The sequence below is a fragment of the Brachionichthys hirsutus genome, chromosome 14 (genome assembly GCF_040956055.1).
Source record: "Brachionichthys hirsutus isolate HB-005 chromosome 14, CSIRO-AGI_Bhir_v1, whole genome shotgun sequence".
NCBI lineage: Eukaryota > Metazoa > Chordata > Actinopteri > Lophiiformes > Brachionichthyidae > Brachionichthys > Brachionichthys hirsutus.
The window spans coordinates 5,393,887-5,416,792 of record NC_090910.1 but is presented as its reverse complement, the minus strand read 5'-3'; the positions used below and the strand labels follow the sequence as shown (position 1 = coordinate 5,416,792).

General features: G+C 45.2%; 4 protein-coding genes across 5 annotated transcripts; 1 reads left to right on the top strand and 3 right to left on the bottom strand.

Annotated features, from left to right (window-relative positions):
• Window positions 1-1,707: 1,707 nt before the first annotated feature.
• psme1 (proteasome activator subunit 1) lies at window positions 1,708-4,965 on the top strand. Of its 2 annotated transcripts, none has more exons than XM_068747760.1 (11): window positions 1,708-1,920; window positions 2,051-2,083; window positions 2,155-2,217; window positions 2,336-2,470; window positions 3,049-3,076; window positions 3,145-3,242; window positions 3,358-3,426; window positions 3,518-3,585; window positions 4,060-4,114; window positions 4,238-4,324; window positions 4,743-4,965. In XM_068747760.1, exons 1-11 carry the CDS (start codon window positions 1,879-1,881, stop codon window positions 4,821-4,823), a joined length of 759 nt encoding a protein of 252 aa, XP_068603861.1. In that variant the 5' UTR covers window positions 1,708-1,878; the 3' UTR covers window positions 4,824-4,965. The 2 variants fall into 2 exon arrangements, with proteins under 2 accessions (XP_068603861.1, XP_068603860.1); XM_068747759.1 differs by having other exon boundaries at window positions 3,022-3,076; window positions 4,743-4,961.
• Window positions 4,966-5,040: 75 nt separating this feature from the next.
• On the bottom strand, window positions 5,041-6,147 carry fitm1 (fat storage inducing transmembrane protein 1). Its single transcript, XM_068748218.1, has 2 exons — window positions 5,873-6,147; window positions 5,041-5,691 (listed from the first exon to the last, which is right to left on the bottom strand). Exons 1-2 carry the CDS (start codon window positions 6,145-6,147, stop codon window positions 5,049-5,051), a joined length of 918 nt encoding a protein of 305 aa, XP_068604319.1. The 3' UTR covers window positions 5,041-5,048.
• A 1,303-nt stretch (window positions 6,148-7,450) lies between these two features.
• dcaf11 (ddb1 and cul4 associated factor 11) lies at window positions 7,451-16,164 on the bottom strand. Its single transcript, XM_068747923.1, has 15 exons — window positions 16,011-16,164; window positions 15,498-15,687; window positions 13,673-13,800; window positions 13,267-13,385; window positions 12,955-13,019; window positions 12,713-12,813; window positions 12,411-12,557; window positions 11,659-11,713; window positions 11,356-11,424; window positions 11,090-11,147; window positions 9,697-9,882; window positions 9,370-9,523; window positions 8,859-9,011; window positions 8,676-8,782; window positions 7,451-8,311 (listed from the first exon to the last, which is right to left on the bottom strand). The coding sequence occupies exons 2-15, from the start codon at window positions 15,671-15,673 to the stop codon at window positions 8,222-8,224; spliced, it is 1,608 nt and encodes a 535-aa protein (XP_068604024.1). The 5' UTR covers window positions 15,674-15,687; window positions 16,011-16,164; the 3' UTR covers window positions 7,451-8,221.
• Window positions 16,165-18,028: 1,864 nt separating this feature from the next.
• thtpa (thiamine triphosphatase) lies at window positions 18,029-19,925 on the bottom strand. The gene is made up of 4 exons (XM_068748130.1): window positions 19,849-19,925; window positions 19,157-19,226; window positions 18,389-18,880; window positions 18,029-18,251 (listed from the first exon to the last, which is right to left on the bottom strand). The coding sequence occupies exons 1-4, from the start codon at window positions 19,891-19,893 to the stop codon at window positions 18,151-18,153; spliced, it is 708 nt and encodes a 235-aa protein (XP_068604231.1). The 5' UTR covers window positions 19,894-19,925; the 3' UTR covers window positions 18,029-18,150.
• Window positions 19,926-22,906: the final 2,981 nt, after the last annotated feature.

Below are 22,906 nucleotides of genomic sequence, written 5' to 3'. Positions count from 1 at the left end.
TTTTACACAAGCAAGGTTCTGTCCGTGGCTCGGTCCTCCCCGAGAATGGCGTTGATCCGGATCTGGATCCAGATTCTAGAATTATTTTTACATCTGGAATTGTGCCTCTGCTGTAAACTGCCACTTTAAGAGGGAGGGACACGAATGGCATGATGGGAAAAAGAGTCCAGAAGGCGTCTTGTAGTTCGTTCCGGAGCAGCAAGCTAGAGCAGGTTTGGCCCCTCTGATCCGGAAGCCCTGTTTACTGTCTCACAAGATCCAATAGTCTATTGGAGGCGAGGGTCTGCAATCTCTGATTGTCTTTCTAGTTTCAATTAAGTTACCATTAGTTTGACATTTTTGAAATGTTCACTTTGTTTAGCCTGAAGTTCCAGCGGCAGTCTGTTGGTTTAGCTCAGCATAAGGACTACACCCTTAAGAGCAGCAATCAGGTGAATAAATGTTTATTAATGAATCAAATTGTCCCTTTTGTGTGTTGTCTTTCTAATATCATGAAGACCAGGCGTTAACTGGTCTATTAATATTCTTTATTCGGAGCTTGCTGCATCTCCTGTGGACAGCGCTATCGTCCTAGCAACCACCAAGCTCTCCCCGTAACTGCGTGCTCCACCCCCAGTGGCATGCTGGGTAATGGAGTCCTTAAACTACTCTTATAACACATCTTCCCTCCTATTAAGAAATTATTATTTAACTCTTAAACGATTATTGTTTTGTTTCAACCTTACATTTCTTATTATTACAACTACACTTATAAACAACATTTTTTTATAAAAATAGAAAAACGAATTAAAAACAGGAAACATCAAACCATAAACTTAGAACCGAGTTAACAATTCCGTGTTTCTTTAATCTGAGGATAAAGACAAACCAATTATCTTCCTTGTTCATCAACTCTCTATCGACCTCGTTGGTGGCTGAACATGTCTCTTTGGTCTAGACAGCCTTTCCACAGCTGGAGACGCAGACGCCATCGGTGGATCAGATCCACTGATGGCTCGTTCCGTAGACCCAGCCGTGTCGCCGGGGGAAAATAGCGTGAGAATCTCGTGAATGAAAACTACGACACGTTTACCTTCATTCAGTGGATTCTTCAAACTGACTGCCCAATCGATCACTGTTCAGTACATCCATCGCAGATTCGACGGGAATTCAGAAACAAAATCACAGATTCGACAGAAATTAAAGAACAAAATCGGGGCTTAAAAAAATAAGTGATGCAATGGTATTTTTATGACTGATAAATAAAAGTTTATAAGAAAAATAATTAAACACTCCTTATCTTATATAAGGTGAACAATCATGAACCATATTTTGATCACAGCACTCAACATCAGCCAACCCCGCCCCAATTTACATACGCAAATCATATTTAAATCACCCCTGCAGAAAATTAAAACGAAATGATTGACATTTATTTAATGTAACAGTTTCCCAGCATCACCTCTAGGTGTCGCCAAAGCGCCGACGGCTGTAGAAACGTGCGGACGCCAGCTATGACGTCAGCGCGAGGCGCCGCACATTTCCACGGTCGTTGAACTCTTGATACGTCGGAACTTTGTCGTGAGAATGTACCTACGCCAGTTTTTTGTGCGTACGCATGCGCGGTTGAGACGCGAGGCCCTGGACAAGTCTCCAGGACGTAGCAGGGCCGCCTCTTCCTAAGAACTACAAGTCCCATAATGCATCAGGATACATCGCTATTGGGGAAAGTACGGAAACGACTTTACTTTCGTTTTCGCTTTTCTTGCTGAGTAACCGTGCGTGTCTTTGTTTTGTAGTTCTCTGCTCGGTTATATCTGCTTTTTTTCGACACTCTCTAGTTACTTCTTAGCTTTTCGTAAACGTCATTAAATTATATATTTGATCTGCGGTAACGACATGACGTCACGGTCTCTGGGAACCGGAGCGTCGAAGAAACAGGTGAGTCTGCTGGCGAGATTCGAACACCAACAAAGCCTCTGAGATTGCATGAACAGAAGTATTATTATTGTTTTATTAGTATAGCAGTACCTACAAATATAAAGTGATTTCATGAGGTTAAACCTTCTAGGTGGAGGATTTCTGCCACAATCTCACCAGCGAGGTAATTTCCGCAAGCTTTCCTCCACACTCGTGTTCACAAGTTTTATTGATCAGGACGTTTCCCGATAACAGGCGGAAGAACTGGTTACAAAATTCTTCCCTCAGAAGATTGAAGCGCTGCAGATTCTCCTGCAGGTATTTACAGATGTTAAAAGGTCTTCTCCATCAGGATGATAATCTAGAGGCTCATCTTCCATCAGGTAATCTGAAAGGTGAGTAACGCTTTACTTTCTAACCGTTTACTTTCTGTCAGACACATTTCAGCGACGATGGAATCGCATCCCTGAAGGCTCCTCTGGATATCCCGGTACCAGATCCAGCTAAAGAGGAGGCCAAACGCAAGAAGAAGGAGGAGGAGGAGGAGAAGGAGAAGGAGAAGGAGAAGGAGGTGGAGATCTCTCGCACTGAAACACAAAGAACTCGAGCATCGGCGGGTGGAGAGACATGATGAAGATGAAAGGATGAAAGGAGGCTTCTGTGTTTCCCTAATAATTAAACTGGTTCAAAGTCTTTGCTTGATGTTTCTCAACTGGAAGCCTCGGCACCCGTTTATATTTAGTATTTAACAAACCATCAAAGACACAGGTGTTACCATGACAACCAGTTATTGTGTAATTTCCAAAGACGGTTTCAAATATTGTGGGCGATTGTGATTGTTGGCATGAAATCGTCTCGTTTCAACCTTTATTTGTACCCCCTTCTAGACACAGACGTTTGCTTCAGTAGTACAGCTGCTGCTCTATTATACACCAGATATGGAGAACTCTACGCGAGACACAATAATGAGAATCATTTAGGGGCTGTAAGGGGGGGGGGGGGGGATACGTCATTTTTCATCTTCATAAAGAGCCTGGCTTTTAACAAAAAATAAAGAAAGACATGCGAGCGAGCTGTTCAGGAATGAACGTTAACCTCCTGCCTTCCGTTCTTACGTCGCAGAAAGAAAGGAAGAAGGAAAAGGAGAAGGACAGCGATAAAGAAGAGGAAGATGCAGGTAAACAGCCGCTGTCCCGAAGCCGTCCCGAAGCTGTCCCGAAGGTGCCTGACTGTTTCGTCTTCCAGGGCCTCCCTGTGGTCCCGTCTGCATCAACCCCCGGGTGGAGACCCTCCTGCAGCGTGTGAAGCCTGAGATCCAGACGCTGAAGGAGAAGCTCAACACGGTCGGGCCCCCCCCCCCTTTCTAGCAGCTTCCCCACGACGACAGTGTGGATGTAATTTAAGGGACTTAACTTTATAATATTCTGCAAGCCATTATAATTCCAATCCTCCGGTCAGGTGACGATGTGGGTTCAGCTCCAAATCCCTAAGATTGAAGACGGCAACAACTTCGGCGTGGCCGTGCAGGTCGGTAGATGCCGATCGTTGGATGAGCAGGGGGGGGGGGGGAAAGGAATCCCTTGTTTGATCTCATCACGGCTTTGATCTTGCGCGGCAGGAGAAAGTGTTTGAGCTGCTGACCAACACGCGGACCAAGATCGAAGGATTCCAAACGCAGATCTCAAAGTAAGACCCAACAAGACGAGCTCGGAGTGGAGTTCGTTTTTTAAACGTAAACCAAATGATGGTTTCTTTTATTTGACGCTATCTCTGTCCTACTCTGGCTTTTGTTAGTTACTCTGGAGGGTCGTTGCTTTTCATCGTACACAATCGTTAGCTCAGTGGATGCGCCGCAGAGCCCGTGTTCAGACTTTATTATTTACAGCTCCCTAATCTGTGTAAGGAGTTTATACATCAGTGGAATCCAACAATCGCTCTAAAGTAAAGCCTGTAGCTAAAACATCTTTGTTCAGTCGACAATATTGGGTCAGTATTCCGTTTAAACTATCCTTAGCTGTCATTGGGATTATTGGGGTAGCCGTCCCAAAGCCGGTCGTCTTGCTTTAGTCATAAAAAGACTGCTGATAATTGTACTCGGTTTCTTAGACTGGTATTTTGTGATCCTGTTGACGTCTCACTTTGCGTCCTTTGTTTTGTCAGGTACTACAGCGAGAGAGGAGACGCCGTGGCGAAGGCCTCCAAACAACGCCACGTTGTCAGTATCTCGTGTTGTGTGTTTTAATTTAATCTCGTCACACTACCGGCGATGGGATTAAATGAGAACGCGGAGCGCTGCAGCGCTCCGCACGCTCTGAACGGGAACTGTGTTGTGCCGCAGGGAGACTACCGACAGCTGGTGCACGAGCTGGACCAGTACCAGTACTACGAGCTCCGCCTTGTGGTTCTGGACATCCGCAACACATACGTGAGACTCCGCCTCCTTTTGCTAACGGACGCAAACCGTACCAAAACACAACCGATACTGCCGATAAATGAATATCCGTCACGCTTCTTGTATTCATGAATAATAAGCAGCCGCAAATCTGCAATTTATTCGAGCCCTGTTCCGGCATCAGGGAATCCAGTTCTTAATAGGAGGGTAATTAAATGAATTGCTCGTGTGAAATTGATCGGCGCTCCATCACCGATCCATTAATCAATGTTTGTCCCCTTCAGTTTGATGCGTTTAACGCACGAGGCAGAACAGGCGATGAAAGGAGTCGTTTGAAACCAATAATCGCTCCGGATCAGAATGGCTTTTTCTCTTTTATTACAGCCTCGAACCCTTTGTCTCTCTTCAGATATCGCCAATATCTTAATCGCGCTCCATTTCCTCTCTCCAGGCTGTGCTGTTTGACGTCATTAACAAGAACTACGACAAGATCAAGAGGCCCAGAGGCGACGGCAAAGCGCTCATCTACTGAGATACAAGCAGTGTAGAATGACACTCGTATCACATATCAAACGCCTGCTCTGACACAAAAAACCTCTCCTGTTCCCGGCGTCCATTCTGGTTCCAAGTTCTAAAATAAAGCGACACAAGACAGAAAATGTCATCTTCGCTTCTTTTGCCTGAAAGCGAATGTAAAATGATCTTATACACTAATAAAACCCGGATAGTTAATCCCTGTCTGCCGGGGGGGGGGGGGTTAAGCTCCGCCTCCTCCCGGCGGACCGGGACAGCTCCAGCTCGGTTTGAGTCTGTACCATCCCCGGTAGAGTCCTCGCCATCCCAGGTAGCCCAGAGCGCCGCCCAGCTGCTGCGAGGGCAGTTTGGGGAAGTAAGCGAGCAAACACAGCAGCAGGAACATCCAAAGGGCGAGCAGCAACACGCACAGGAGGAAGGTGACCCTCAGGGGCGCGGCGGGCGGCCCCCGCAGAGACTTCCATCGATCCAGCTGGGGGCCAAAGGCGGACATTTCCTCGACCAGCACCAGACAGCACAGACACAGGACGAGAACGTCCTGCGATACTTCGTAGCCTCGCCACAGCATGTCGGCGTGGAGGCACGCGGCCTTGGTGCGGCCTTCGTGCAGGAGCAGCAGGGGCCGCGCCGTCGAGGCGGTACCCCGAACGTCCTCGGCGGGGGCCACCGGTTCGTAACAAGCCCCCGCAGCATCCTCCAGCAGGCCCAGGAGACGCCGGCAGCCCCACCAGAGCAAACCCACCACGGCCAGGCGAGACAGGGGACGCAGGGAGAGGGAGGGGGGGTGACGGGTCGAGATGGAGAGGAGGACGACGAAGGAGCCCGTGAAGATGCAGGTCCAACCCCAGGTGGACTTGAGGAACTTCCTGGACGAGTTCAAAGGAGAAAAACATAATCCCCGTAGCGCTAACGGAATATGCTATTTATTAGCTTCAGAACATTCTAAATAAAATGATCTCGGGATGTCACCAGATCCACAAGTACGATTCAGAAATGGTTCAACCCCTCAGGCCCGAACAGAACCCCGAGCGCTCCTCGGGCTCTCACCTGTACAGGTAGTGGTTGCCGTTGGCGAAGATGCTGTACTTTGACACCCAGAGACTCATCACGGGTCCAAACAGAAGCATCCCAGACAGCAACAGGTGGAAATGTCTTCGGACCGGGCTGCTCCCAAACACTCTGGCCAGCACGTCGGTCACCAACAGCAGGGCGGCGTCCAGGAGCCGGAGGAGAGATCTCAGCCCGGCAGCCGTCCCGGGTCCCGCCTCCAAACCCATCTCGTGTCCAGAGCCATTCGGGGACGTCCCGGTCTTCAGATCCATGAGTCGGTGCTGCTGGTCGTCTTGACGAGGTCTTTTGCAGATGTAATTTTTGTTTTGTCCTTCAGTCCAGTTAAAGCCCCCCCCCCCTACACACACACGCCCACCCTTTATCAACAGGCACCACCAGTTCTACTTAATCTCTGTCAGGCATGCAGGAGAACACATGGCTGGTAAAAATACAGCCCCTCTGTCCCCTCCCACTCCACCGACAGTGGGGGGAGCACTGGAATGGCTGCTGCTGCGGCCTCTGACCCCCGTTATTCTCAAAATGGTGATGCAACTCACGGTGAATTCGACGCCATCGTACAATAACTCCACCAGCAGGATGGCTTCAAACGAGAAATCTGCAACCAGAGAGACTGAATGAAGGAACATTCAGCATCAGAATAAACCAATCATTGCCCCCCCCCCCCCCCCCAGTCTCTCCATACTTAGCATCAGCCTAATTTAAGTCGTATAAACCGTTGCCAGCCCGTATTTGGCACCCTGAACAGCTGCAAATCACGGCACCAACGGTCTTTATCTCTCACCAGGCCCGCTCCTCCTCCTAAACTATTCAGCTGCGAGAGCCAAATCCAGTAAATTGTGTCTCTCCGTGGGATCTCTGCGCTATAAAACAAACTGGAAGTGTTTTCACAAGCGAGGACATCCAGAATGGAAAGGCTTCCAGAGAGCGTGTGCTGCAAGGCCGCAGCGTTTCTCACACAGTCCTGACAGGATGATACGGGAGAGTTGCTTTGACGTTCTTTTCTGTTGCTCAACGCAAATATTCTTTCTTCTTGATGACAGATTTTAGGATTCCTCGCTGGATCCGGCTCAGGTTTCCAGCCGGCGTTCCTTCTATTGAAACCGTAGTGGAGATAATTTATTACAAGCGTCTAATTTGCTCTTAGCAGGAACAGGAGAAGTCAATGAAACCAGACTTGCTCGTTTTAGTCCACTTGCTGCATCGCTGATTACGACGACCTTCAGGTGACTTTGCTCTGGTTTCCGCAGACACTAATCGTCGCTTGCCCGTTCAGCGCCGAGGCGGTTCCACATTTTCCAGACAAAGAAACTAAATGAGAATGACTCAGTAGTCCAGAGAGGATCATTTAGCTCCAAGTGTGTTATTGTCTCCACGACAACCTCCCGCCTTTTAAAAGGTCCGTGAATCATGTCGAATGAAGGGGGTCACGATTTACAGAGGGAGGAATTGCTGATTTCTTCATTTTGGCACTGAAAGAACCACAAAGTCTTATTCCAATATATTCCAGGGATATTCCTCGTTTCATAAAATCACAACAAAACATTTAAACCCCAGTGGGTGATGAATTTTTTTTAAGAGAGGTTTTATTTATAGAGTGAACGGTGGATTCTGATATAAACACCTGAAAATTGCATATACAGATCAGTGCGCAACTTTTTTTCTTTTTGATCTCCCCTCATTAGTTTGGACCGCAACATATTATCGCTAACAATCGAATCTTTTAAACAAACCACAAGTCAAATCCAGGACTTGTGGTTGCAGAGCGAGTGCTGACCCAGGATCAGCTGTAAGACCGAGACTACTGCTGTGTCTCAATTACCGTCTGAGGAGGAACGCAAAGCTAACAATAACTCTACTTGGTATGCAGGAAGTTGGCCTTCAGCACCTGAGTGAAGTCACATGATGTCCAGGTTCAGGACTTGTGACTCGGTAATTGGCAAACCATGTCCTGGATGTTTAACGTGGACTTTGAACATGATAGGTTCTCTAAAAGGACAGCTCATGCTATTAACAGTCCGATTCCACACCGACTCCATTCAGATAAAGTCCCTGAACACACACACACACACACACACACACACACATCGTGTCTTTACATTTTTTACAGAATGGTCATTCCGCGGTTTCTAACTCGCGACCCAATGTTAGTTTCTGATTAGTTCAGCTGAAGTGTTTCTGATCAGATTCAGGTTTAGCCGGTTTACTTTGAATCAACACCTCACACTGACTGGAATCATTTAGAACTAGCATTACATTTAAAATATATTCCAATCCCTCCAAGTCACCCTGAGATCTGTCCTCGCCCCCCCCCCCCCCCTCTCTCTCTCAGTGTTTTGCATCGGTTGTCAGTCTCTCTCGCTCCTCCTCTAGAGGATGGGTCTGCCGGTGCTCCCACATTCGCACCGCTCCGTCCCACTGTGGAGGAACAAAGGAGAATGGGGGGGGGGGTCAGAGTTAGAGTTGAGATGCGATTCCCTTCTGTGAACAACAAATACTGTCTAGTTTAATTCTTATACAGAGACTATATATATTTATATTTAAGTTCGTTTTTTAAACATACTTCTGAAATTGTACGGTTTATGCTTTAAAGCTTTTACACGTGAAGCTCATCCGTTTGTGTTCTGGAGGACTCGGGCTTGAATACTGCAGAACTCAAATAGGTGTGGTACATCCTTGGTATTCTCGGTGTACCGCACTGAACATACTACGTGCTGGGATGTACTAAATACTTCTAATGCCTATGCCCAGGACGAGGAATGGAGGCATGAGCAGCACTCACGGAGCTGCTGATGATGTTGTCCTCATACGGGTGCCAGCTGACGTCCCTCACGCAAGCGTCGTGACCCGACAGCCTGGAGACCACGGCGCCCGTCAGCACGTCGTAAACTGGGCAGACACGGCGTTGGGCGTGTTTTAGCTCCTCATAACCGCTCTGTCCGCGGAGACGCGCGGCGTGACTCACTGATTATTTTGCCGGTGGAGCAGCCGGAGTAGATGAACCTCTGCCCCGTGCTGAACTCCGGAGAGAAGCGGCAGCGGATGAGGGTGTGCAGAACGCCGTGACCACGGTAGGTCATCACCGACGTGTCGCCCGCCAGCTTGTGTCTCTTCAGGGCTGAAAGGGGAGAGCGGGGTCCCGGAAGGGAACACACACACACACACACACACACACACACAGTTCAGTTTGTACATTAAGATGTTCAAATTTGATCAAATCAAATAGGATTCTTGTACACACAGCGAGTAAACTAGACCCCCCCCCCCCCCCCTCCATTCTGACTTGTATTAGCGATCCCTCCTTTCTCAACACGTCATTTTAATAATCCCCTCATCACGCACACTCCTTTTATTGCATCATTTCATTTTAATCTCCTCCTCTTGTCTTCCTCCATGTGACCTCTCCTCCAACCCGTCTCCTCCCCCCTGACGTAATCAGATTCTCTCTCTCCCTCCCCCCCTCCCCCCCTCCTCACCTCTTTGGGGAACCTGCTGCCAGCGGTAATCCCAGTTTTGCTGGGTGACGGCCAGGCGGGAAGCAGCCAATCCCTCTTCGGGCGAGAACTTCCTGACGTCCCAGAGCTTGATGGATTGGTCCTTCGAGTTGCTGATCAGATAGCGGGCGTCACCCTGGTCCCGTCACGACATAGAGCACCAGGTTTTAAAGGGAAACCATTATTGCTGAACAGATAGCTATTGCGCTAATAATAGCATTTTATCGCTCAATGTCAACCAAGTCATTATCAAAAAAGTATCCATGACGATCAATAAAATGTCTCCAGCATCGTTCTCCTCTCCCTCACCTTGCTGTGGATGAAGGTGATGCCATCCCGGTGGCCGGCTAGTTGTCCCACAGGCTGCGGTCTGTCCTCCCTGAGCGTTCGTCGGTCCCACACTTTGCACAAAGCGTCGTCGCTGCCGGAAAAGAGCAACTGGGACGAGCTGTCGGCGAACGCCACGGCGTTCACGTCGTCCTCGTGAGCATCGATCTGACAAACGGAGAGGCGAGAGAGAGAGAGTCATTTAAGGCGTGTCCGATCGCACCGCTGTGCGGCTTCCTTTGTAGGAGGGGGTCGCAGGGCGCATGCTAGAGTGGAGGCGAGCGTCTGTTCGCTCGGATGAGTCTGCATGTTCCTTAAAGTAAAGACAAACAGGAAGACAGCACATCTCAGAAACTGATCCAACATATTTCCTGGATTATGTCACTTTTAACATGAATCAATTTGAATACAAGTATATACTTGTCATGATATAATAGTCATGGCTTTAATACGGCAGCTCGTCTTCCAGGGTTGGCTTTTCAGTGCAGACTGATAAATTTGGCACCGACCCGTCAATATTAATTCTACGAGATAATAACATGAACTTTCACACTCTTCTTTGATCACGTTAAAAATAACAAAGAGTAATTCTATAAATCAGAATCATTGTTATGATGAGCATGTCGGTACACTTATTAGCATTGATCTTCTGTTATCGCGGGGACAGACCTAAACCCAAAATGGTTTGGTCCAACTCTCAATACTCTGATCTCCCCAGCTCAGCTACGAGTTCCAGTTTTGATCCCGACTGAACAGATTATTAAAATATCAACGAACAAACCATAAAATTGACATTAAGTTTATAACTATTCTCACCCACCAAATCGAGTATATAGCATTAATAGCATGAATTAAAATCACAAAGTAATAAAGCTTCTCATCACCGGTCCACTGGAGTGGCTCACCGCCGTGTTCTGATGAGCAGCACAGCCTCAGCGGTTACAGGCTAGGGTCTGTTCATAGTGGGGGGGGGTTGGCCTTTTGACAGTATTTGTAAAGGAAGAAAAATAAAGAAACGATATAAAGAAAAACTACCAACAACAAAAAAAGGGCAGAACAGAACAAGGTCAGCGATTAAACACAGACGCACTGATGAAGAGGTAACATGGCGGACAGAATGAAAACGAGCCTCAGATGGCAGCGGCCGGCTCCCGACTCCTACGCACATGGGGCGAGCGAAGGGAGGGGGGAGAAGAGTTTAACTCCCCCCCCCATCCCAGACCTTCTGCTCCTGCAGTACAGACAGGAAGGCGTTTGAGCAGGAGAATCGTGGGTCCTCCAGTGTCTCACCTCGATTGCAGGACGAGGTGGAACCTGACTCGGCAACATTTACAAATGGGCCCACGAGCAAAACGCAAACATCAAACGCACCAACCTTCAAGGTTCGCTTGTTCTGCTCAAGATCAAAAACGTACAGGCAGCCATCGTTCGCTCTGAAAGGAGGGTAGAAAAAGAGAGAGAGAGCACATTCTGACATGACCTGATCACGTTTCATATTCTTCAGAAAGAAGAGAACGAAAAACACTCAACCTCAGATAAACTGCTGTCAGAAGAAGAGAAGCGGCGCGCCTTAACATTTCTGAAACGGTTGATGGTTTAGCGCCAACAGCCGTTGCCTCAGAAAGAGCAAGTCGTACTCACCCGCCCAGGATCTCATTCCCATCTGTGGACGCAGCGAGTGAGAACACACAGAACCGCCTCTCGTCTGGACTGCAACACACACACACGCACACGCACACGCACACACACACACACACACACGCACACGCACACGCACACACACACACACACACACACACGCACACAGACGGGTTGACACACAGCAGCGACTGTTACGGGCGCGCTGGGTTTTAATGGTTGCTAAAGTAACACACGAGTAAGAGGACGGATGTTGAGGTGGACAATGACGGGGAACGATGGATCACTACGAGGGGAAACACTCACTTGAGGGTCAGGGCGGTGTGGTTCTCGCTGTCTCCATCTACACTGCACAAGTGAACTGTAGGAAAGAGAAGAAGAAAAAAAAAAAAGAGGGCACATCAAAAACAAACACTGTTGAAGATAAAATGTAATGCTCTTAGGCTTTGTTCAGTGGCCCGACCCCCCCCCCCCCCCCCCCCCCCACAGGCTGCAAATGTCCTGCTAGCTTTGGCTAACTTTACCAACCAACCAACAAAGATGAACCCAAGTTGGGCTCATTTTTCACTTCAGAGCTTCAGATAAACTTCTTACGCCTTCTCTTTTTCCTTCCATTGTCGATCTCACGATCCTGCTAGTGCAGGCATGGGCAAACCCAGGCCCGGGGGCCATATGCGGCCCGTTGGTCTTTCTAATCCGGCCCGCCAAACTTGTCCAAATTATATCATTAAATAAATTTGTATTATAATTAAACCTCATTCATTTGACCTAATCCCTGTAATGCTACCTGTAAAAGGCCAAATCCTTTAATGCAATAGCTTTCATGTGTCATTTATATTAGCTCACACAAATACTTCATCCATCTGTTCTCGGTCCGGCCCCTCTGTCAAATTTTAGAACCTATCGTGGCCCGCGAGTCAAAATGTTTGCCCACCCCTGGTCTAGTGAATCATCAATAGAATTGGCATCAGCCATTAACGCTTGTAAACAAAGCGCGGGGCTGCTTAGCATCGCTTCCTGATGCGGTTCAGTGCATCTCAAAGGTGCCCCGGCCTTACTGTAGTCCGACCAGCTGGAGTAGAGTATATGCTGTGCGTCAGGGCTGAAGCAGACGTCTAACACGCTCCAGCCAACATCGCGAGCCTTCACCGTTCGCAGTTGGTGAAAGCGCCCCCTGGTGGTGTCGTACAAGCGGATATTCTGGTCTACAGCGGGAAACAGAAAAGATTATTAAAGTCATATGTACCGGTATATTTTGAAGGATTTCCTTTGGCTCGTTTTACACAAATACGATACGGTAGTTATGGTGATCTTTGTAGTTGTAAACAAACACATGATTGGTTATAATCCGGTTACTTACCTTGGCAGGCAGAGAGGAACATGTTGCCGTCCTCGCTGTACACGCCACAGAAGGCTTTCTGCTGGTATATGTCCTTGTGGGATATATAGTTGGGCAGAAAACTGTGAAGAAACAATAGTGAACGGTGTTCCCCCGGTTGTAAACATCCCATCGTGTTCAGGTTGTAAAGCATGCCGTCGCCAGTACATGGTACACTATAAAATGTGTTGGGGAAATAGTGGGAACTGGTTTTCAGCGCTTACTGTGTGCGGATGCGATTGCACTCTCCATGGGAAAAACTGGAACCCCTGCATCTGCCTTGTTCCCTCTTAAAAATAAATAAAAGGGTAATCAGACAAGAAAATAGGGCAGCAGTAAAGTAAACAAGCAGATTTGATGTTTATAAGGGAATCGAAGCGTCTGACACAAACGAATAAACAGAACTATCTTAAATAGTTTAACAAGCATGAATGAAAATAATCCATTTTACTGAATTATAAAATCATGAATCCTTTTCAGTCACAATCAGCCTGATATATGATTTAGGGATTTCAGTTGTATTTCTGCGGTCTGACCTCTCTTAGCATGTGGGTGAAGCTCTGCTGGCCTTTCAAGGCTGACGCCGCCGTGGCCAACAGGATCTGAGTCCTGATCTCACTTCTGTCCACTTCATGTGTGTCCGGTGTGGCATCCACTAAAAAGGCAACATGAAAAAATAAGGAATAAGTAGGCATTTGTTCCTTAACCTGCAATGAATTGTAAATGGCGATCGAGATTACACAAACGTGTTGTTATTGATGTGAAAATCTAAAAATGTCTGTTTTATTCTACTTTCTTCCTTTTATCTCAAACAAATAACATCCATTTTTAATTTAACTGAAGGTAAGACAACAGCATTTCTTGATTTATATATATATAATTTGTAGGGCTGAAGTTTTCTACCTTTGTGCCTGAAGACTAAACGTGTCAGTATGAGTTTACCTGGAGGATTGTAGCGATCACCCAGGCGACCCTCCCAGGCTCCATCGCTGTCCTCATCAGAGTCAGAGTAAGACTGGACCAGCTGCAGCCCTGTGGCTCCACTGCCATGGACCAGTCTGACCTGGCCCCTGCACACAAAAACACATCAACGCACAAACTGAACACAGTTTTACACGTGTTGATCAAATATATCCAATCCTTGCAGTAAATCAGACAAAAAAAAAGCTTCCAGGAATAACGGGAACCAGTTACATACATACCAGCCCCTGTAAGAAAGCTGCTCGGGTGAAGTCCGTCCTATAAGGCTTTTCTGTAACAAATGGACTTCGACTACTTGCTAACTGAAGTGATAATTTAGTGCTACTTAATCATTTAAATGCTTCCAGATGCTGGTACTATTTAGTTTTGACTGCTATGCTGTGTTATAACTAAGGACGACTGTCGCAAATCAGTTCCACACAGTGATTTCTTTTAAGCTATGGGTCTTTGCAATATTCAAACTTTAAACAGCATTTAAAATAATTTTATAACCTGCCAAAAAACACTTTCTGTGTAAAATGTAAATAAAACAGTATAAAACCCCATATTTAATTGGCAATATCAAAGGCAACACCTCAAAGGTCAAAACAGAAATCATTGTTTTTGAATATTATCTTTTAGAAAATGTCAACATGTTTCAAACTAGAAAAGCACTCAGAGAGAACAGACCTCCACCAAGCAGCTCATTCCCCTCCTAATTGGATTCGCACCGTCCACATGGTGATCTGGATCGTCACCAAAAGGTTCTAAAGTGTTCTTGGTGTTGAACACTGTGGAGCGTCCCCTCCTCTTTTAATATCACCATGGAGACCAATCCCAAACATCATGGAATTCTTTTCCATTTTTGCCACACTTTATGGGCCAAACGTTCTCGATGCAGCTGTAATACGTTGCTCCAAAACCTGTGCATATTGTTCAATACCAATAGTACCATCACAAACGTGTACGTTACCTGTACTACCATGTGACGTTGAAGACACGGCTTTCATGATGGCCAAAAATTATTTTTTATTTCTCAAAAAGCGCTTGATACTAAGATTTCACAACTTCCCCAGTTTACGACCATCGCTGTTTGAACTTTTTTTAGATTGTTTTTAATGTGCTTCAATGTGCCACACAGGCAGCGAGGGTCCAGAGAGTCCATTAGATGTGAACGAGTGTTCCGTAACGTTCTGGAGAACATAATCTGTCAAATGAAGCCCAGCTTTTCCTCCATCGCTGGCATATCTCTGCCGTTCCGTTCTGTTCTCTCTCTCAGCGCAGCCCCAGCTGGACACGGACACGCCCCCTCACCCACACACGTCTCAGAACATGTGTTTAACAGTTAAACATCAGTTAGACTTTAACTGATCAACACACACGCGCCCACACACATTCAACGCTGCACGCACGCTGATACGCGTAGTTGAATAATTTCATGTCATATAATTTCATTAAATCTTTTGTAAATACGGAGATTAGGTGTGGTCTCCCCTTTTTGCCATAAACTGATGAGCCAGGTTTGTGACCATATGTAAAAAATGCTGGTACGAATTTTTAAACAAAACACATTAAATGTTGCCAATCAAATGATGAATAAACTGTAGGTTCATTTATTTGTAAATCTGACTGTGCCTCACCAGACATGAACCCCACCGCACGTCACTGGTTAATATACACAGAATTTTGCTATTTCACAAACGTCTGATGAGACATTTCTCCTCCTGTCCTTGCATCGACATTGTAGCCGAGTCACCGCAGCACACGTAAGATGAATAAATACAATACAGATGCGTTCCCAAATCACCTCCTCAGTAAGTAAGCCAGTACTTCAGCTAAGTCGACGTCCTCCTCCGGCGCCGGCCTGTCCGCCGTCCTGCGGCCTCCGCTTTGGTTCGGTTCGGGTGTTTCGGACTGCTCAGCTGGGTTGCCACTGGAAGAGCCCCTTCCACCAGACATCCCAGAACTGGACTGAGAGCCCATAGACTGAGGAGAGCCTGGCGGGGACAACCGTTACAGATCACAGAACAACATCTGAGCGCTTACCTGAGGCACAGGTGAACATATCGCTACGTGTTAATTTAGTGGATATGGGGGGGAACAGATGTTGTGGTAAATTAGGGGTAGCTACCAACACAGAGCGTTAATGACATAATTTACTTCAGACACTATACTTGCATATCTTCAACTGAACAAAGTACTTTTTTCTCTCCAAATAAATCGCAATACACCTGTAAGGTAACCTCCCGACGAGCAAACGCTCAGATGCTTTCGTGGAGCTAACTAGCCGAATATGCTAACAGCTCCAGGTTAGTATTACCGATTGACGAACTTCTTGACAGCACGTCAATCTTCGTCCTTTCGCCGCGAAGTTATCAATTTCGAAGACGTGCGACTTTCCATGGGGCCCAACGCGGACGCGTCGTGTTTAACCGCAGTGTGTGCTCAGTCCGCTAGCGACGCTTGTCCGTGAGGCGCCATGTTGTTGACAAAATGTGTGGAGAGAACCCTGCGCGTGCCTCCTGGCCCGTCTACGTCACGTGATCGGCGCCGCTGTGCGTCACGTCAGAGCCACGCCCACGACGGTACGCTGTGAAACTTCCATGTAAAAAAAACAACAAAATCCAGTAAATGTGTGATAGAAGATCTGCAGAGTATGCTTTATGTATTTATTACATCTAAAGTTAACCTAAAGTGGACTAAGGTGAAGGTGTGGTGCCTTCAAATGTCTGAACTTATCCTTTGCATTCACATTATCTGCCAATTACTTTAAATTACCATGTTTTTCATGTAAAGTTCATGCTAGATCGAACTATCCAAATAGCTACACCTACAAACATATTTTGTCTTTTATTAAGGAAGAAACAGAATAATGTGTAAAAAAAAAAAGATGGAATAATGTGTAAAAAAAAAAAAAGATGTGGCCTGCCAGCTTAGTCTTCCAACAATCAGAACAAGGGCTGTGGAACTCAGAAAGAATACTGATAAACAGGAAACGTTTGTGTGTAACTCTCTAATGCTTCCTCTCTGTGTGAAAAGGCTTACCCATACGTTGCAATCTTCAATGTGATATACTATCTCTTATTGTTTATATGCATTTACTTCAGCAGAGATGAGAATGTCAACCTCCTGGAAGCCTCTTCCAGTTGGACTGGCCTGAAAACGAGGATGATCACCGATGCATGATTGCTGTGCGCCATCTTTTAATAGAAACCTCTCGCTCATGGAAGAATCAAGTATTGTTGACATCATACTGATTCCGTAAATTTCATCTATCTTGTTTAAGGATATGCTGCAAACCTGAAGTACCGGTATACTGCAGTTCAATTATTAATTGAACAATATATAGCAGTAGATTATCATATCCATCATGTTAATGGAAAACCATCTATCTTTATTGTCACAAACAGGTTTACATAATACACTCATTACATTTGGTCACTGCATTTGACCAATCCCGGTGCCAGACAAACAAATTGCGGTTAGGGATCTTGGCCACCATCTGATAAATGGATGACAATCTTCCCACCTAAACAATAGTCACCCCCAAAGAAATGAAGAAATGTAAACTCAACAAGATTATTTCAGCAATGCTTTGTCATGATGGCAAATCTAATCTTTTTATGTATTGTTTTTACCCTTCTTAAATAATCTACACAAAGTTGTCATAATCATGCAGCGACTGTTGGACCTTTAACTTTTCTACAGGATTGTTTTACCATTAATTAAACTGCTTTAAATAAATGCATCACAACATTACTTATAAACAAATACTTAAAATGTAAGTGCCAAAAACTACAGAAAACAAAAAAAACACATGTAAACATAATTATATTTAATTATACGTGTGTAAAAACAGACAATATTGCTAATAAGCTAAAATGAGAATATAATAGATTGATCAGTGAAGAATAGAATCCATTAAACATCTAAATTTTCTAAAAGCAAGCAAAAGACAACATCTTACTTCAATGAAAAAGTCATACTTTCTACAGCAAAACACGAAGCAAAAACTATCAGCCTAAATCAACTTCATTAGTAAACCAATAAAACATTTCATGAGTCAAGACTGTGTTCCCATCTCCAGATCATGCATATGAAAATTCAGCTTCTTACTTAAAAATAAGAAGCAATTTCTGAAAGAAACACAGAAAAAACTTTAAGATCTGTATTCTCTAACCCGGGTTAAACAAGCCAAAGCTTTTCAGATGTGTGTGTCTCAATAAAACACAGAATTATCACTGAAAATGAATTAACATCGAATTTATTTAATAATAATTATAATATAATAATTAAAAATTTCACAATCACAAGTGTATATTTCATATGGCTGAGATCCAAATCCAGGATATGTTTTGAGGGATTCAAGTGTTTGTTAAATTGCACTTTTTGATAAATAATGCCTCGATTTCATACGGTTACAACTCAAACCCTAGTTGGCTGATCATATATGTTAAGTCTTACATAATATTATTGCTCAATAGTTTTGCATAGTGCTCAGGGTGGTTTCTTCTAAGGTAAACACTCATTTTCCCTTCTACTCGCTGATTTCCAGTCAGACCTGAAGAAGGACAAATATGAATTATTTCAAACAAAACAACTTGGAGGAAAGAAAACTGATATTTTACTTGTCGAGTAAAACATATGAAATGTCTTATATGAACAAAGGGTTGGGCATTCAGACAGCGTTGAACTTACCCAACTTTCCAGCCGTTCTTTCAATCTTCTCCAAGGCAGATTGCACATCCCCCCCCTCTGGAACGAGGACCTCTATCTCTCCCACACTGTAGCCGAAATCAGCTTGATCAAGATCTACCTGCACCCCCTCTTCCTCTAAAGTGAATGACCGCCGTACTGTTGTAAACTCTGCAAAGGATACCAGATTCATTTCGCCTAACCAACTCTCATCCTCCTGCGAGGGGCTTGCCTCACGCTCGGAATTCTTCTTCAAGACTTCTTTCACTCTTAGCTGAATTTCAGGAAGACTGGTTATCTCCTTATATTGAGTACACATTGCTGCTGCCGTAGCTTGATGTCCGCTCATCCCTTCCGTCCCGGCGGCTGCGTGGCGGCACTTGAGCTCCCAGCATTCTTTATTTCGCTTACGAAGCCACATATCTCTCAAAGTCAAGTCAAACTTGGGGGTGTCGAAGTACTGGTCCAGAAATTGCCGCTGGTCAACGCACACTGCTAAATACAAGTGGGAGGAACAGAGACTGACGATTGAATACATGTGTAATATAAATACTTAACACTAATGCGGCTGCTACAGATATTTTAACTTCATTGTTAACACACAAAAGGCCTGTAACGCTGCAGTTACACTAGAAACTATGAGCAATTAGTGTCTTCAAATGTTTCAGAGTCCATGAGAGACTCTATGATGGCATGGATCACACCATCAGTTTGTCTTCCGTTACAGCGTTACCCACTTATGAAACCGTGTTAGACAAATCAAACACATACCACCAATCTCCTCCAATGTTTTCCGAGTGTCAGCATTGCATAAAAACTTTCTTTCCACTTCAACACTCATCTGGAAAGACACAGCGAGAGCAATACCAGACATTAACTTAACCCTTCTACAGGACGTCAAGACAGACAGGAGCCAAATTGTTTTTGGTAAAAGGACCAAATGGCATAGGACTTTTTAAAATCCCGTATGTAGTTTCCCTGAAACAATTACAGTGATCAATAAAAGGGATCAGTACTGCAGCACCTACATAACATGTGAGCATCAAGATAAGCATTATGTTTTTGTATTATAATTTGAAATACGGTGGAAACAAACTGTGTAACAATCCCAGATTACCATTATTTAACCTGTAACTAACATTTATATTGGTAAATGTGTGTATTTTCATTTTTGCACATTTCATGAACGATTGTACTCGAAACACACAACTTCACTGACATTCCAAGTTTCAACACTATTTCCACGTTGTACTGGATTAACGCATCGATCAATGGTTGATTCAGGTTTAACCTTCAAATGTGTTGCTTTTAAATGTCATAGTCATTGTTTAGTTTGTCGTTCCAATCATAAACTAACACAGTAAAAGCTCCTTAAGCCACAACAGTCTGCTACGACTGTCATTCGAATTAAAAGCATATATCTTTATCGATAAGATAAAATCCCAATTAACGTGGTGACACACCTTCAAAACAATCAAGAGATTTCTATAATCCCAATAATTCGGCATGAAAATCAGGACGACCGACCGACCGGTCCAACAAGCACGTTTTTGTTTTTTTGTTTTTTTTTTGCTCAGGCGCGATTAGAGGCACCTAAGAGTGTATTCGTGATCATCACTTCCTGTCCCAGAAGCGCAGAGAGTGCAGTTTTAATCCTCATGAATATTTATTACACTCGCTCGACTGTTGATGTGCGCCACGCCTACCATCTGATTGGAAACATGTGATAAATCGATGATGAACAAAGCGTACTCGGTCATGAAGCCATTATTCCACCTTAATTAACTCGTCACACACAAGTCAACAGAATGGCGGCTTTTTTTTAATTTTTTTATTTACCTTTAAACAAGGGAATTCTATTTAAGTAAGTATTACCATATTTTTTTTTAAAGAAAATATATTACAGTCCCCCCCCTCCTCGTATATTACTCGATAATAAATGGATTAATACTATTTAATATCTGCGGGGTTACATAAGAGGCCTGATAGCCGCTGAATGTCAGCAATCAGCCTTGGGGGGGAGCTGTGGTCTGTTTACTAAAGGGAAGAGGGGAAGGAGAGAGGGATAGGACGGATGGAGGGAGGGAGGGAGGGAGGGAGGGGGAGAGTGTGTGTGATTGAGAGAGAGAGAGAGAGAGAGAGAGAGAGGGGGATAGGACGGATGGAGGGAGGGAGGGAGGGGGAGAGTGTGTGTGATTGAGAGAGAGAGAGAGCGAGAGAGAGAGAGAGAGAGAGGGGAGGGAAGAAAACTTTTCACTTCTGAGGATCCACAGAGTGTGTGTGCGTGTGCGTGTGCGTGCGCGCGTGCTGGAGCGGCGACCATGCAGGTAAGAACGCATTAGCTAATTGCTTTTGAACTTAATTAAACGTCTTTGGCGATCGGCTAATTGCGCCGATTCGAGCGACCTGCGGCCGACAGAACCGCGGATCGAACCGCGGATCGCGTCACGCTCTGATCCGATCCCTTCCAGAAATCGAACATTAAAGCACAAACTTTTTCTGCCTCTCGTCTCTTCTCGCTTGCACCCCCCCCCCCCCCCCCCCATCGTCGAAGCGAACGCCGCGGCGCACGTAATCCGCTTCGAGTAGCTTTTTTTTTTTTTTTTTTTAGCATTTCATTCACACCAATTACGAATATAAACCGTTTAATTGTTATTAAATGGCCATGTGTTGCACCGTAAGTGTTTACGGTACGGCTACGGGGCGCTGGTTTCCGTCGAAAGGGGGTCTGCTGGGCGGCGAGGGAGGGGGGGGGGGCGCGGGGGGGTGCGCGTGTTTTCTAACACATCTGTGAGCGGAGCCCACGTTCATTAATTAAACGGCTTCAGTCGGGCTAGGCCTCAATTTGCGCTGTTGAGCTGAGCAGCAGGCGGCGGGCGGTGCGGCGCTACATGCCCGACTGGCAGCCCACACTCAGAGGGGTGAGGACGCAACTCGAGGCCGAGGTTTCTGATGTAAACCTCCGGAGTTTGTTTTCCGTCTCGGATGGACTCCGGGACGTTAGAGCTGCAGTTCCCACCGGGACCGGGGCAGAGTTTGTTGGGAGCGGAGACGGGGCCAGTTGCGGGTAGTTTGAGCAGAGCTTAATTGTGCCCTGCCTGCTAACAGGCTAGCTAGCGAAGTGACACGACTGTTATTAGCCGAGTCGCTTTTTTTTTTGTTTTTTTGTTTATCGCTATTAATTTAATGGCTATCAAAGATCAACCGGACACCTGATTTATGACGAGTGTGTCCCGGCTTTCGCAGGTTGGGCGGTGGGAGTTATCGCAGCGTTTCAGAGTAATCGCGAACCAGTTTTTCCCAGAAGCACGACCGTAATGCGACGTTCCGGGGGGGGGGGGGCTTCTCCACCTAGCTTCCGAGCTAATTGACTCGTCTCTGGCTGGCAGAGCTAATTAGACTGCTCGTTAATTAACCGACTACAAGTAGAAAGCCGCCGATCTTGTTGTCGTTTGGCTTTTACTTCTGAGGCGAGTGATGATGTGTACTTTAAAGGCGACATGTTATTCAGAAATAGACTAGTCGGGGGGTATAAATTGTTCCTCTAACCCTGCTAGCTTGCTAATTGGCACGGCGAGGGGAGCGGGGATTGTCGCTGTGCTGGTATTTCTCCTCATGGACGTGCACGGCTCGTTTAGATGCATCCAACGACTGCTTGTCGGTGCGTCGTAAAAACAGTCTAAAATATACGTGCTAATTATTATTGGTTCGTTAATTTCAATGCAATCCTATTTATTATATAGGCTGCATTGGGGATGGGAGGGCTTGGCCTTCTGTTGGGGTTTAAGGGACACTATACTAATTGTAGATGCTCAATTAGACTGTTATATTTTACTATTTTAATGGACGGAATGTGTTTCATCTTCCCATGTGGTGATACTTTGTTGAAAGTTGGATTGAATGCAAAGCTTTTTGAAACAATGGATCTTTTATCTGGAACTGGGTTACATTTAAATGATGCATCCAGTGATTGTCTACTGGAAGAATATAATTTGAAATGATCCTGAAGGACATAGATAACGTTGTGACCACGTCAATAATTAGTCTAATTAAATGCTGATCTAATTTTAAAACGGTGCAATGCCCTCCTTGAAGAATAACCGCTTCTGATTGAGGGTTCAAATCACAAACCGGCAGTGCGTGTGAAGTGCTGGTGGAATAATGTTGTACGTTTCAGGTCGCATGATTGGACTTGATCACCTTTTCTTTATTTATTATAAGACATTTTGGTGGAAATAAATTGGGGTCGATAGTCTGATTTTTTTTAAATCAAGAAATATTAAAAGATATTTAACATCTATTGCAATCTGATAATTTTTCACTCTAATAACATTTAGCATAATGCTGATATGCTAAACGATTGATTGAAGTTTGCATTCAGAAGTTGTCGGACATCAGATCTCTTGAATATCTTGTAAGACATTTTCAAGATTGAGCCTAATTAAAAATAAAATTAATGGTAATAGTAATGTTATTTAATAACTGGATTCTCACATTTTTATTGTGTTTAAATTTTCGTTT

What these genes read in the sequence shown, in the direction of transcription:
- psme1 (XM_068747759.1), top strand. Translation starts at nt 1,879, where the DNA reads ATGACGTCACGGTCTCTGGGAACCGGAGCGTCGAAGAAACAG. An exon ending in CGCTGCAGATTCTCCTGCAG is followed by an intron (nt 2,218 to 2,335) that starts GTATTTACAGAT and finishes ACTTTCTGTCAG; the next exon opens with ACACATTTCAGCGACGATGG. An exon ending in TGGACATCCGCAACACATAC is followed by an intron (nt 4,325 to 4,742) that starts GTGAGACTCCGC and finishes TCCTCTCTCCAG; the next exon opens with GCTGTGCTGTTTGACGTCAT.
- fitm1 (XM_068748218.1), bottom strand. Translation starts at nt 6,147, where the DNA reads ATGGATCTGAAGACCGGGACGTCCCCGAATGGCTCTGGACACGAGATG. An exon ending in GGCAACCACTACCTGTACAG is followed by an intron (nt 5,692 to 5,872) that starts GTGAGAGCCCGA and finishes GAACTCGTCCAG; the next exon opens with GAAGTTCCTCAAGTCCACCT.
- thtpa (XM_068748130.1), bottom strand. Translation starts at nt 19,893, where the DNA reads ATGCCGAATTATTGGGATTATAGAAATCTCTTGATTGTTTTGAAG. An exon ending in ATCTCTTGATTGTTTTGAAG is followed by an intron (nt 19,227 to 19,848) that starts GTGTGTCACCAC and finishes GTGTCTTTCCAG; the next exon opens with ATGAGTGTTGAAGTGGAAAG. An exon ending in AACATTGGAGGAGATTGGTG is followed by an intron (nt 18,881 to 19,156) that starts GTATGTGTTTGA and finishes ACTTGTATTTAG; the next exon opens with CAGTGTGCGTTGACCAGCGG.
- dcaf11 (XM_068747923.1), bottom strand. Translation starts at nt 15,673, where the DNA reads ATGGGCTCTCAGTCCAGTTCTGGGATGTCTGGTGGAAGGGGCTCTTCC. An exon ending in TCACCCACATGCTAAGAGAG is followed by an intron (nt 13,020 to 13,266) that starts GTCAGACCGCAG and finishes TTTATTTTTAAG; the next exon opens with AGGGAACAAGGCAGATGCAG. An exon ending in GGGAATGAGATCCTGGGCGG is followed by an intron (nt 11,148 to 11,355) that starts GTGAGTACGACT and finishes CCCTCCTTTCAG; the next exon opens with AGCGAACGATGGCTGCCTGT.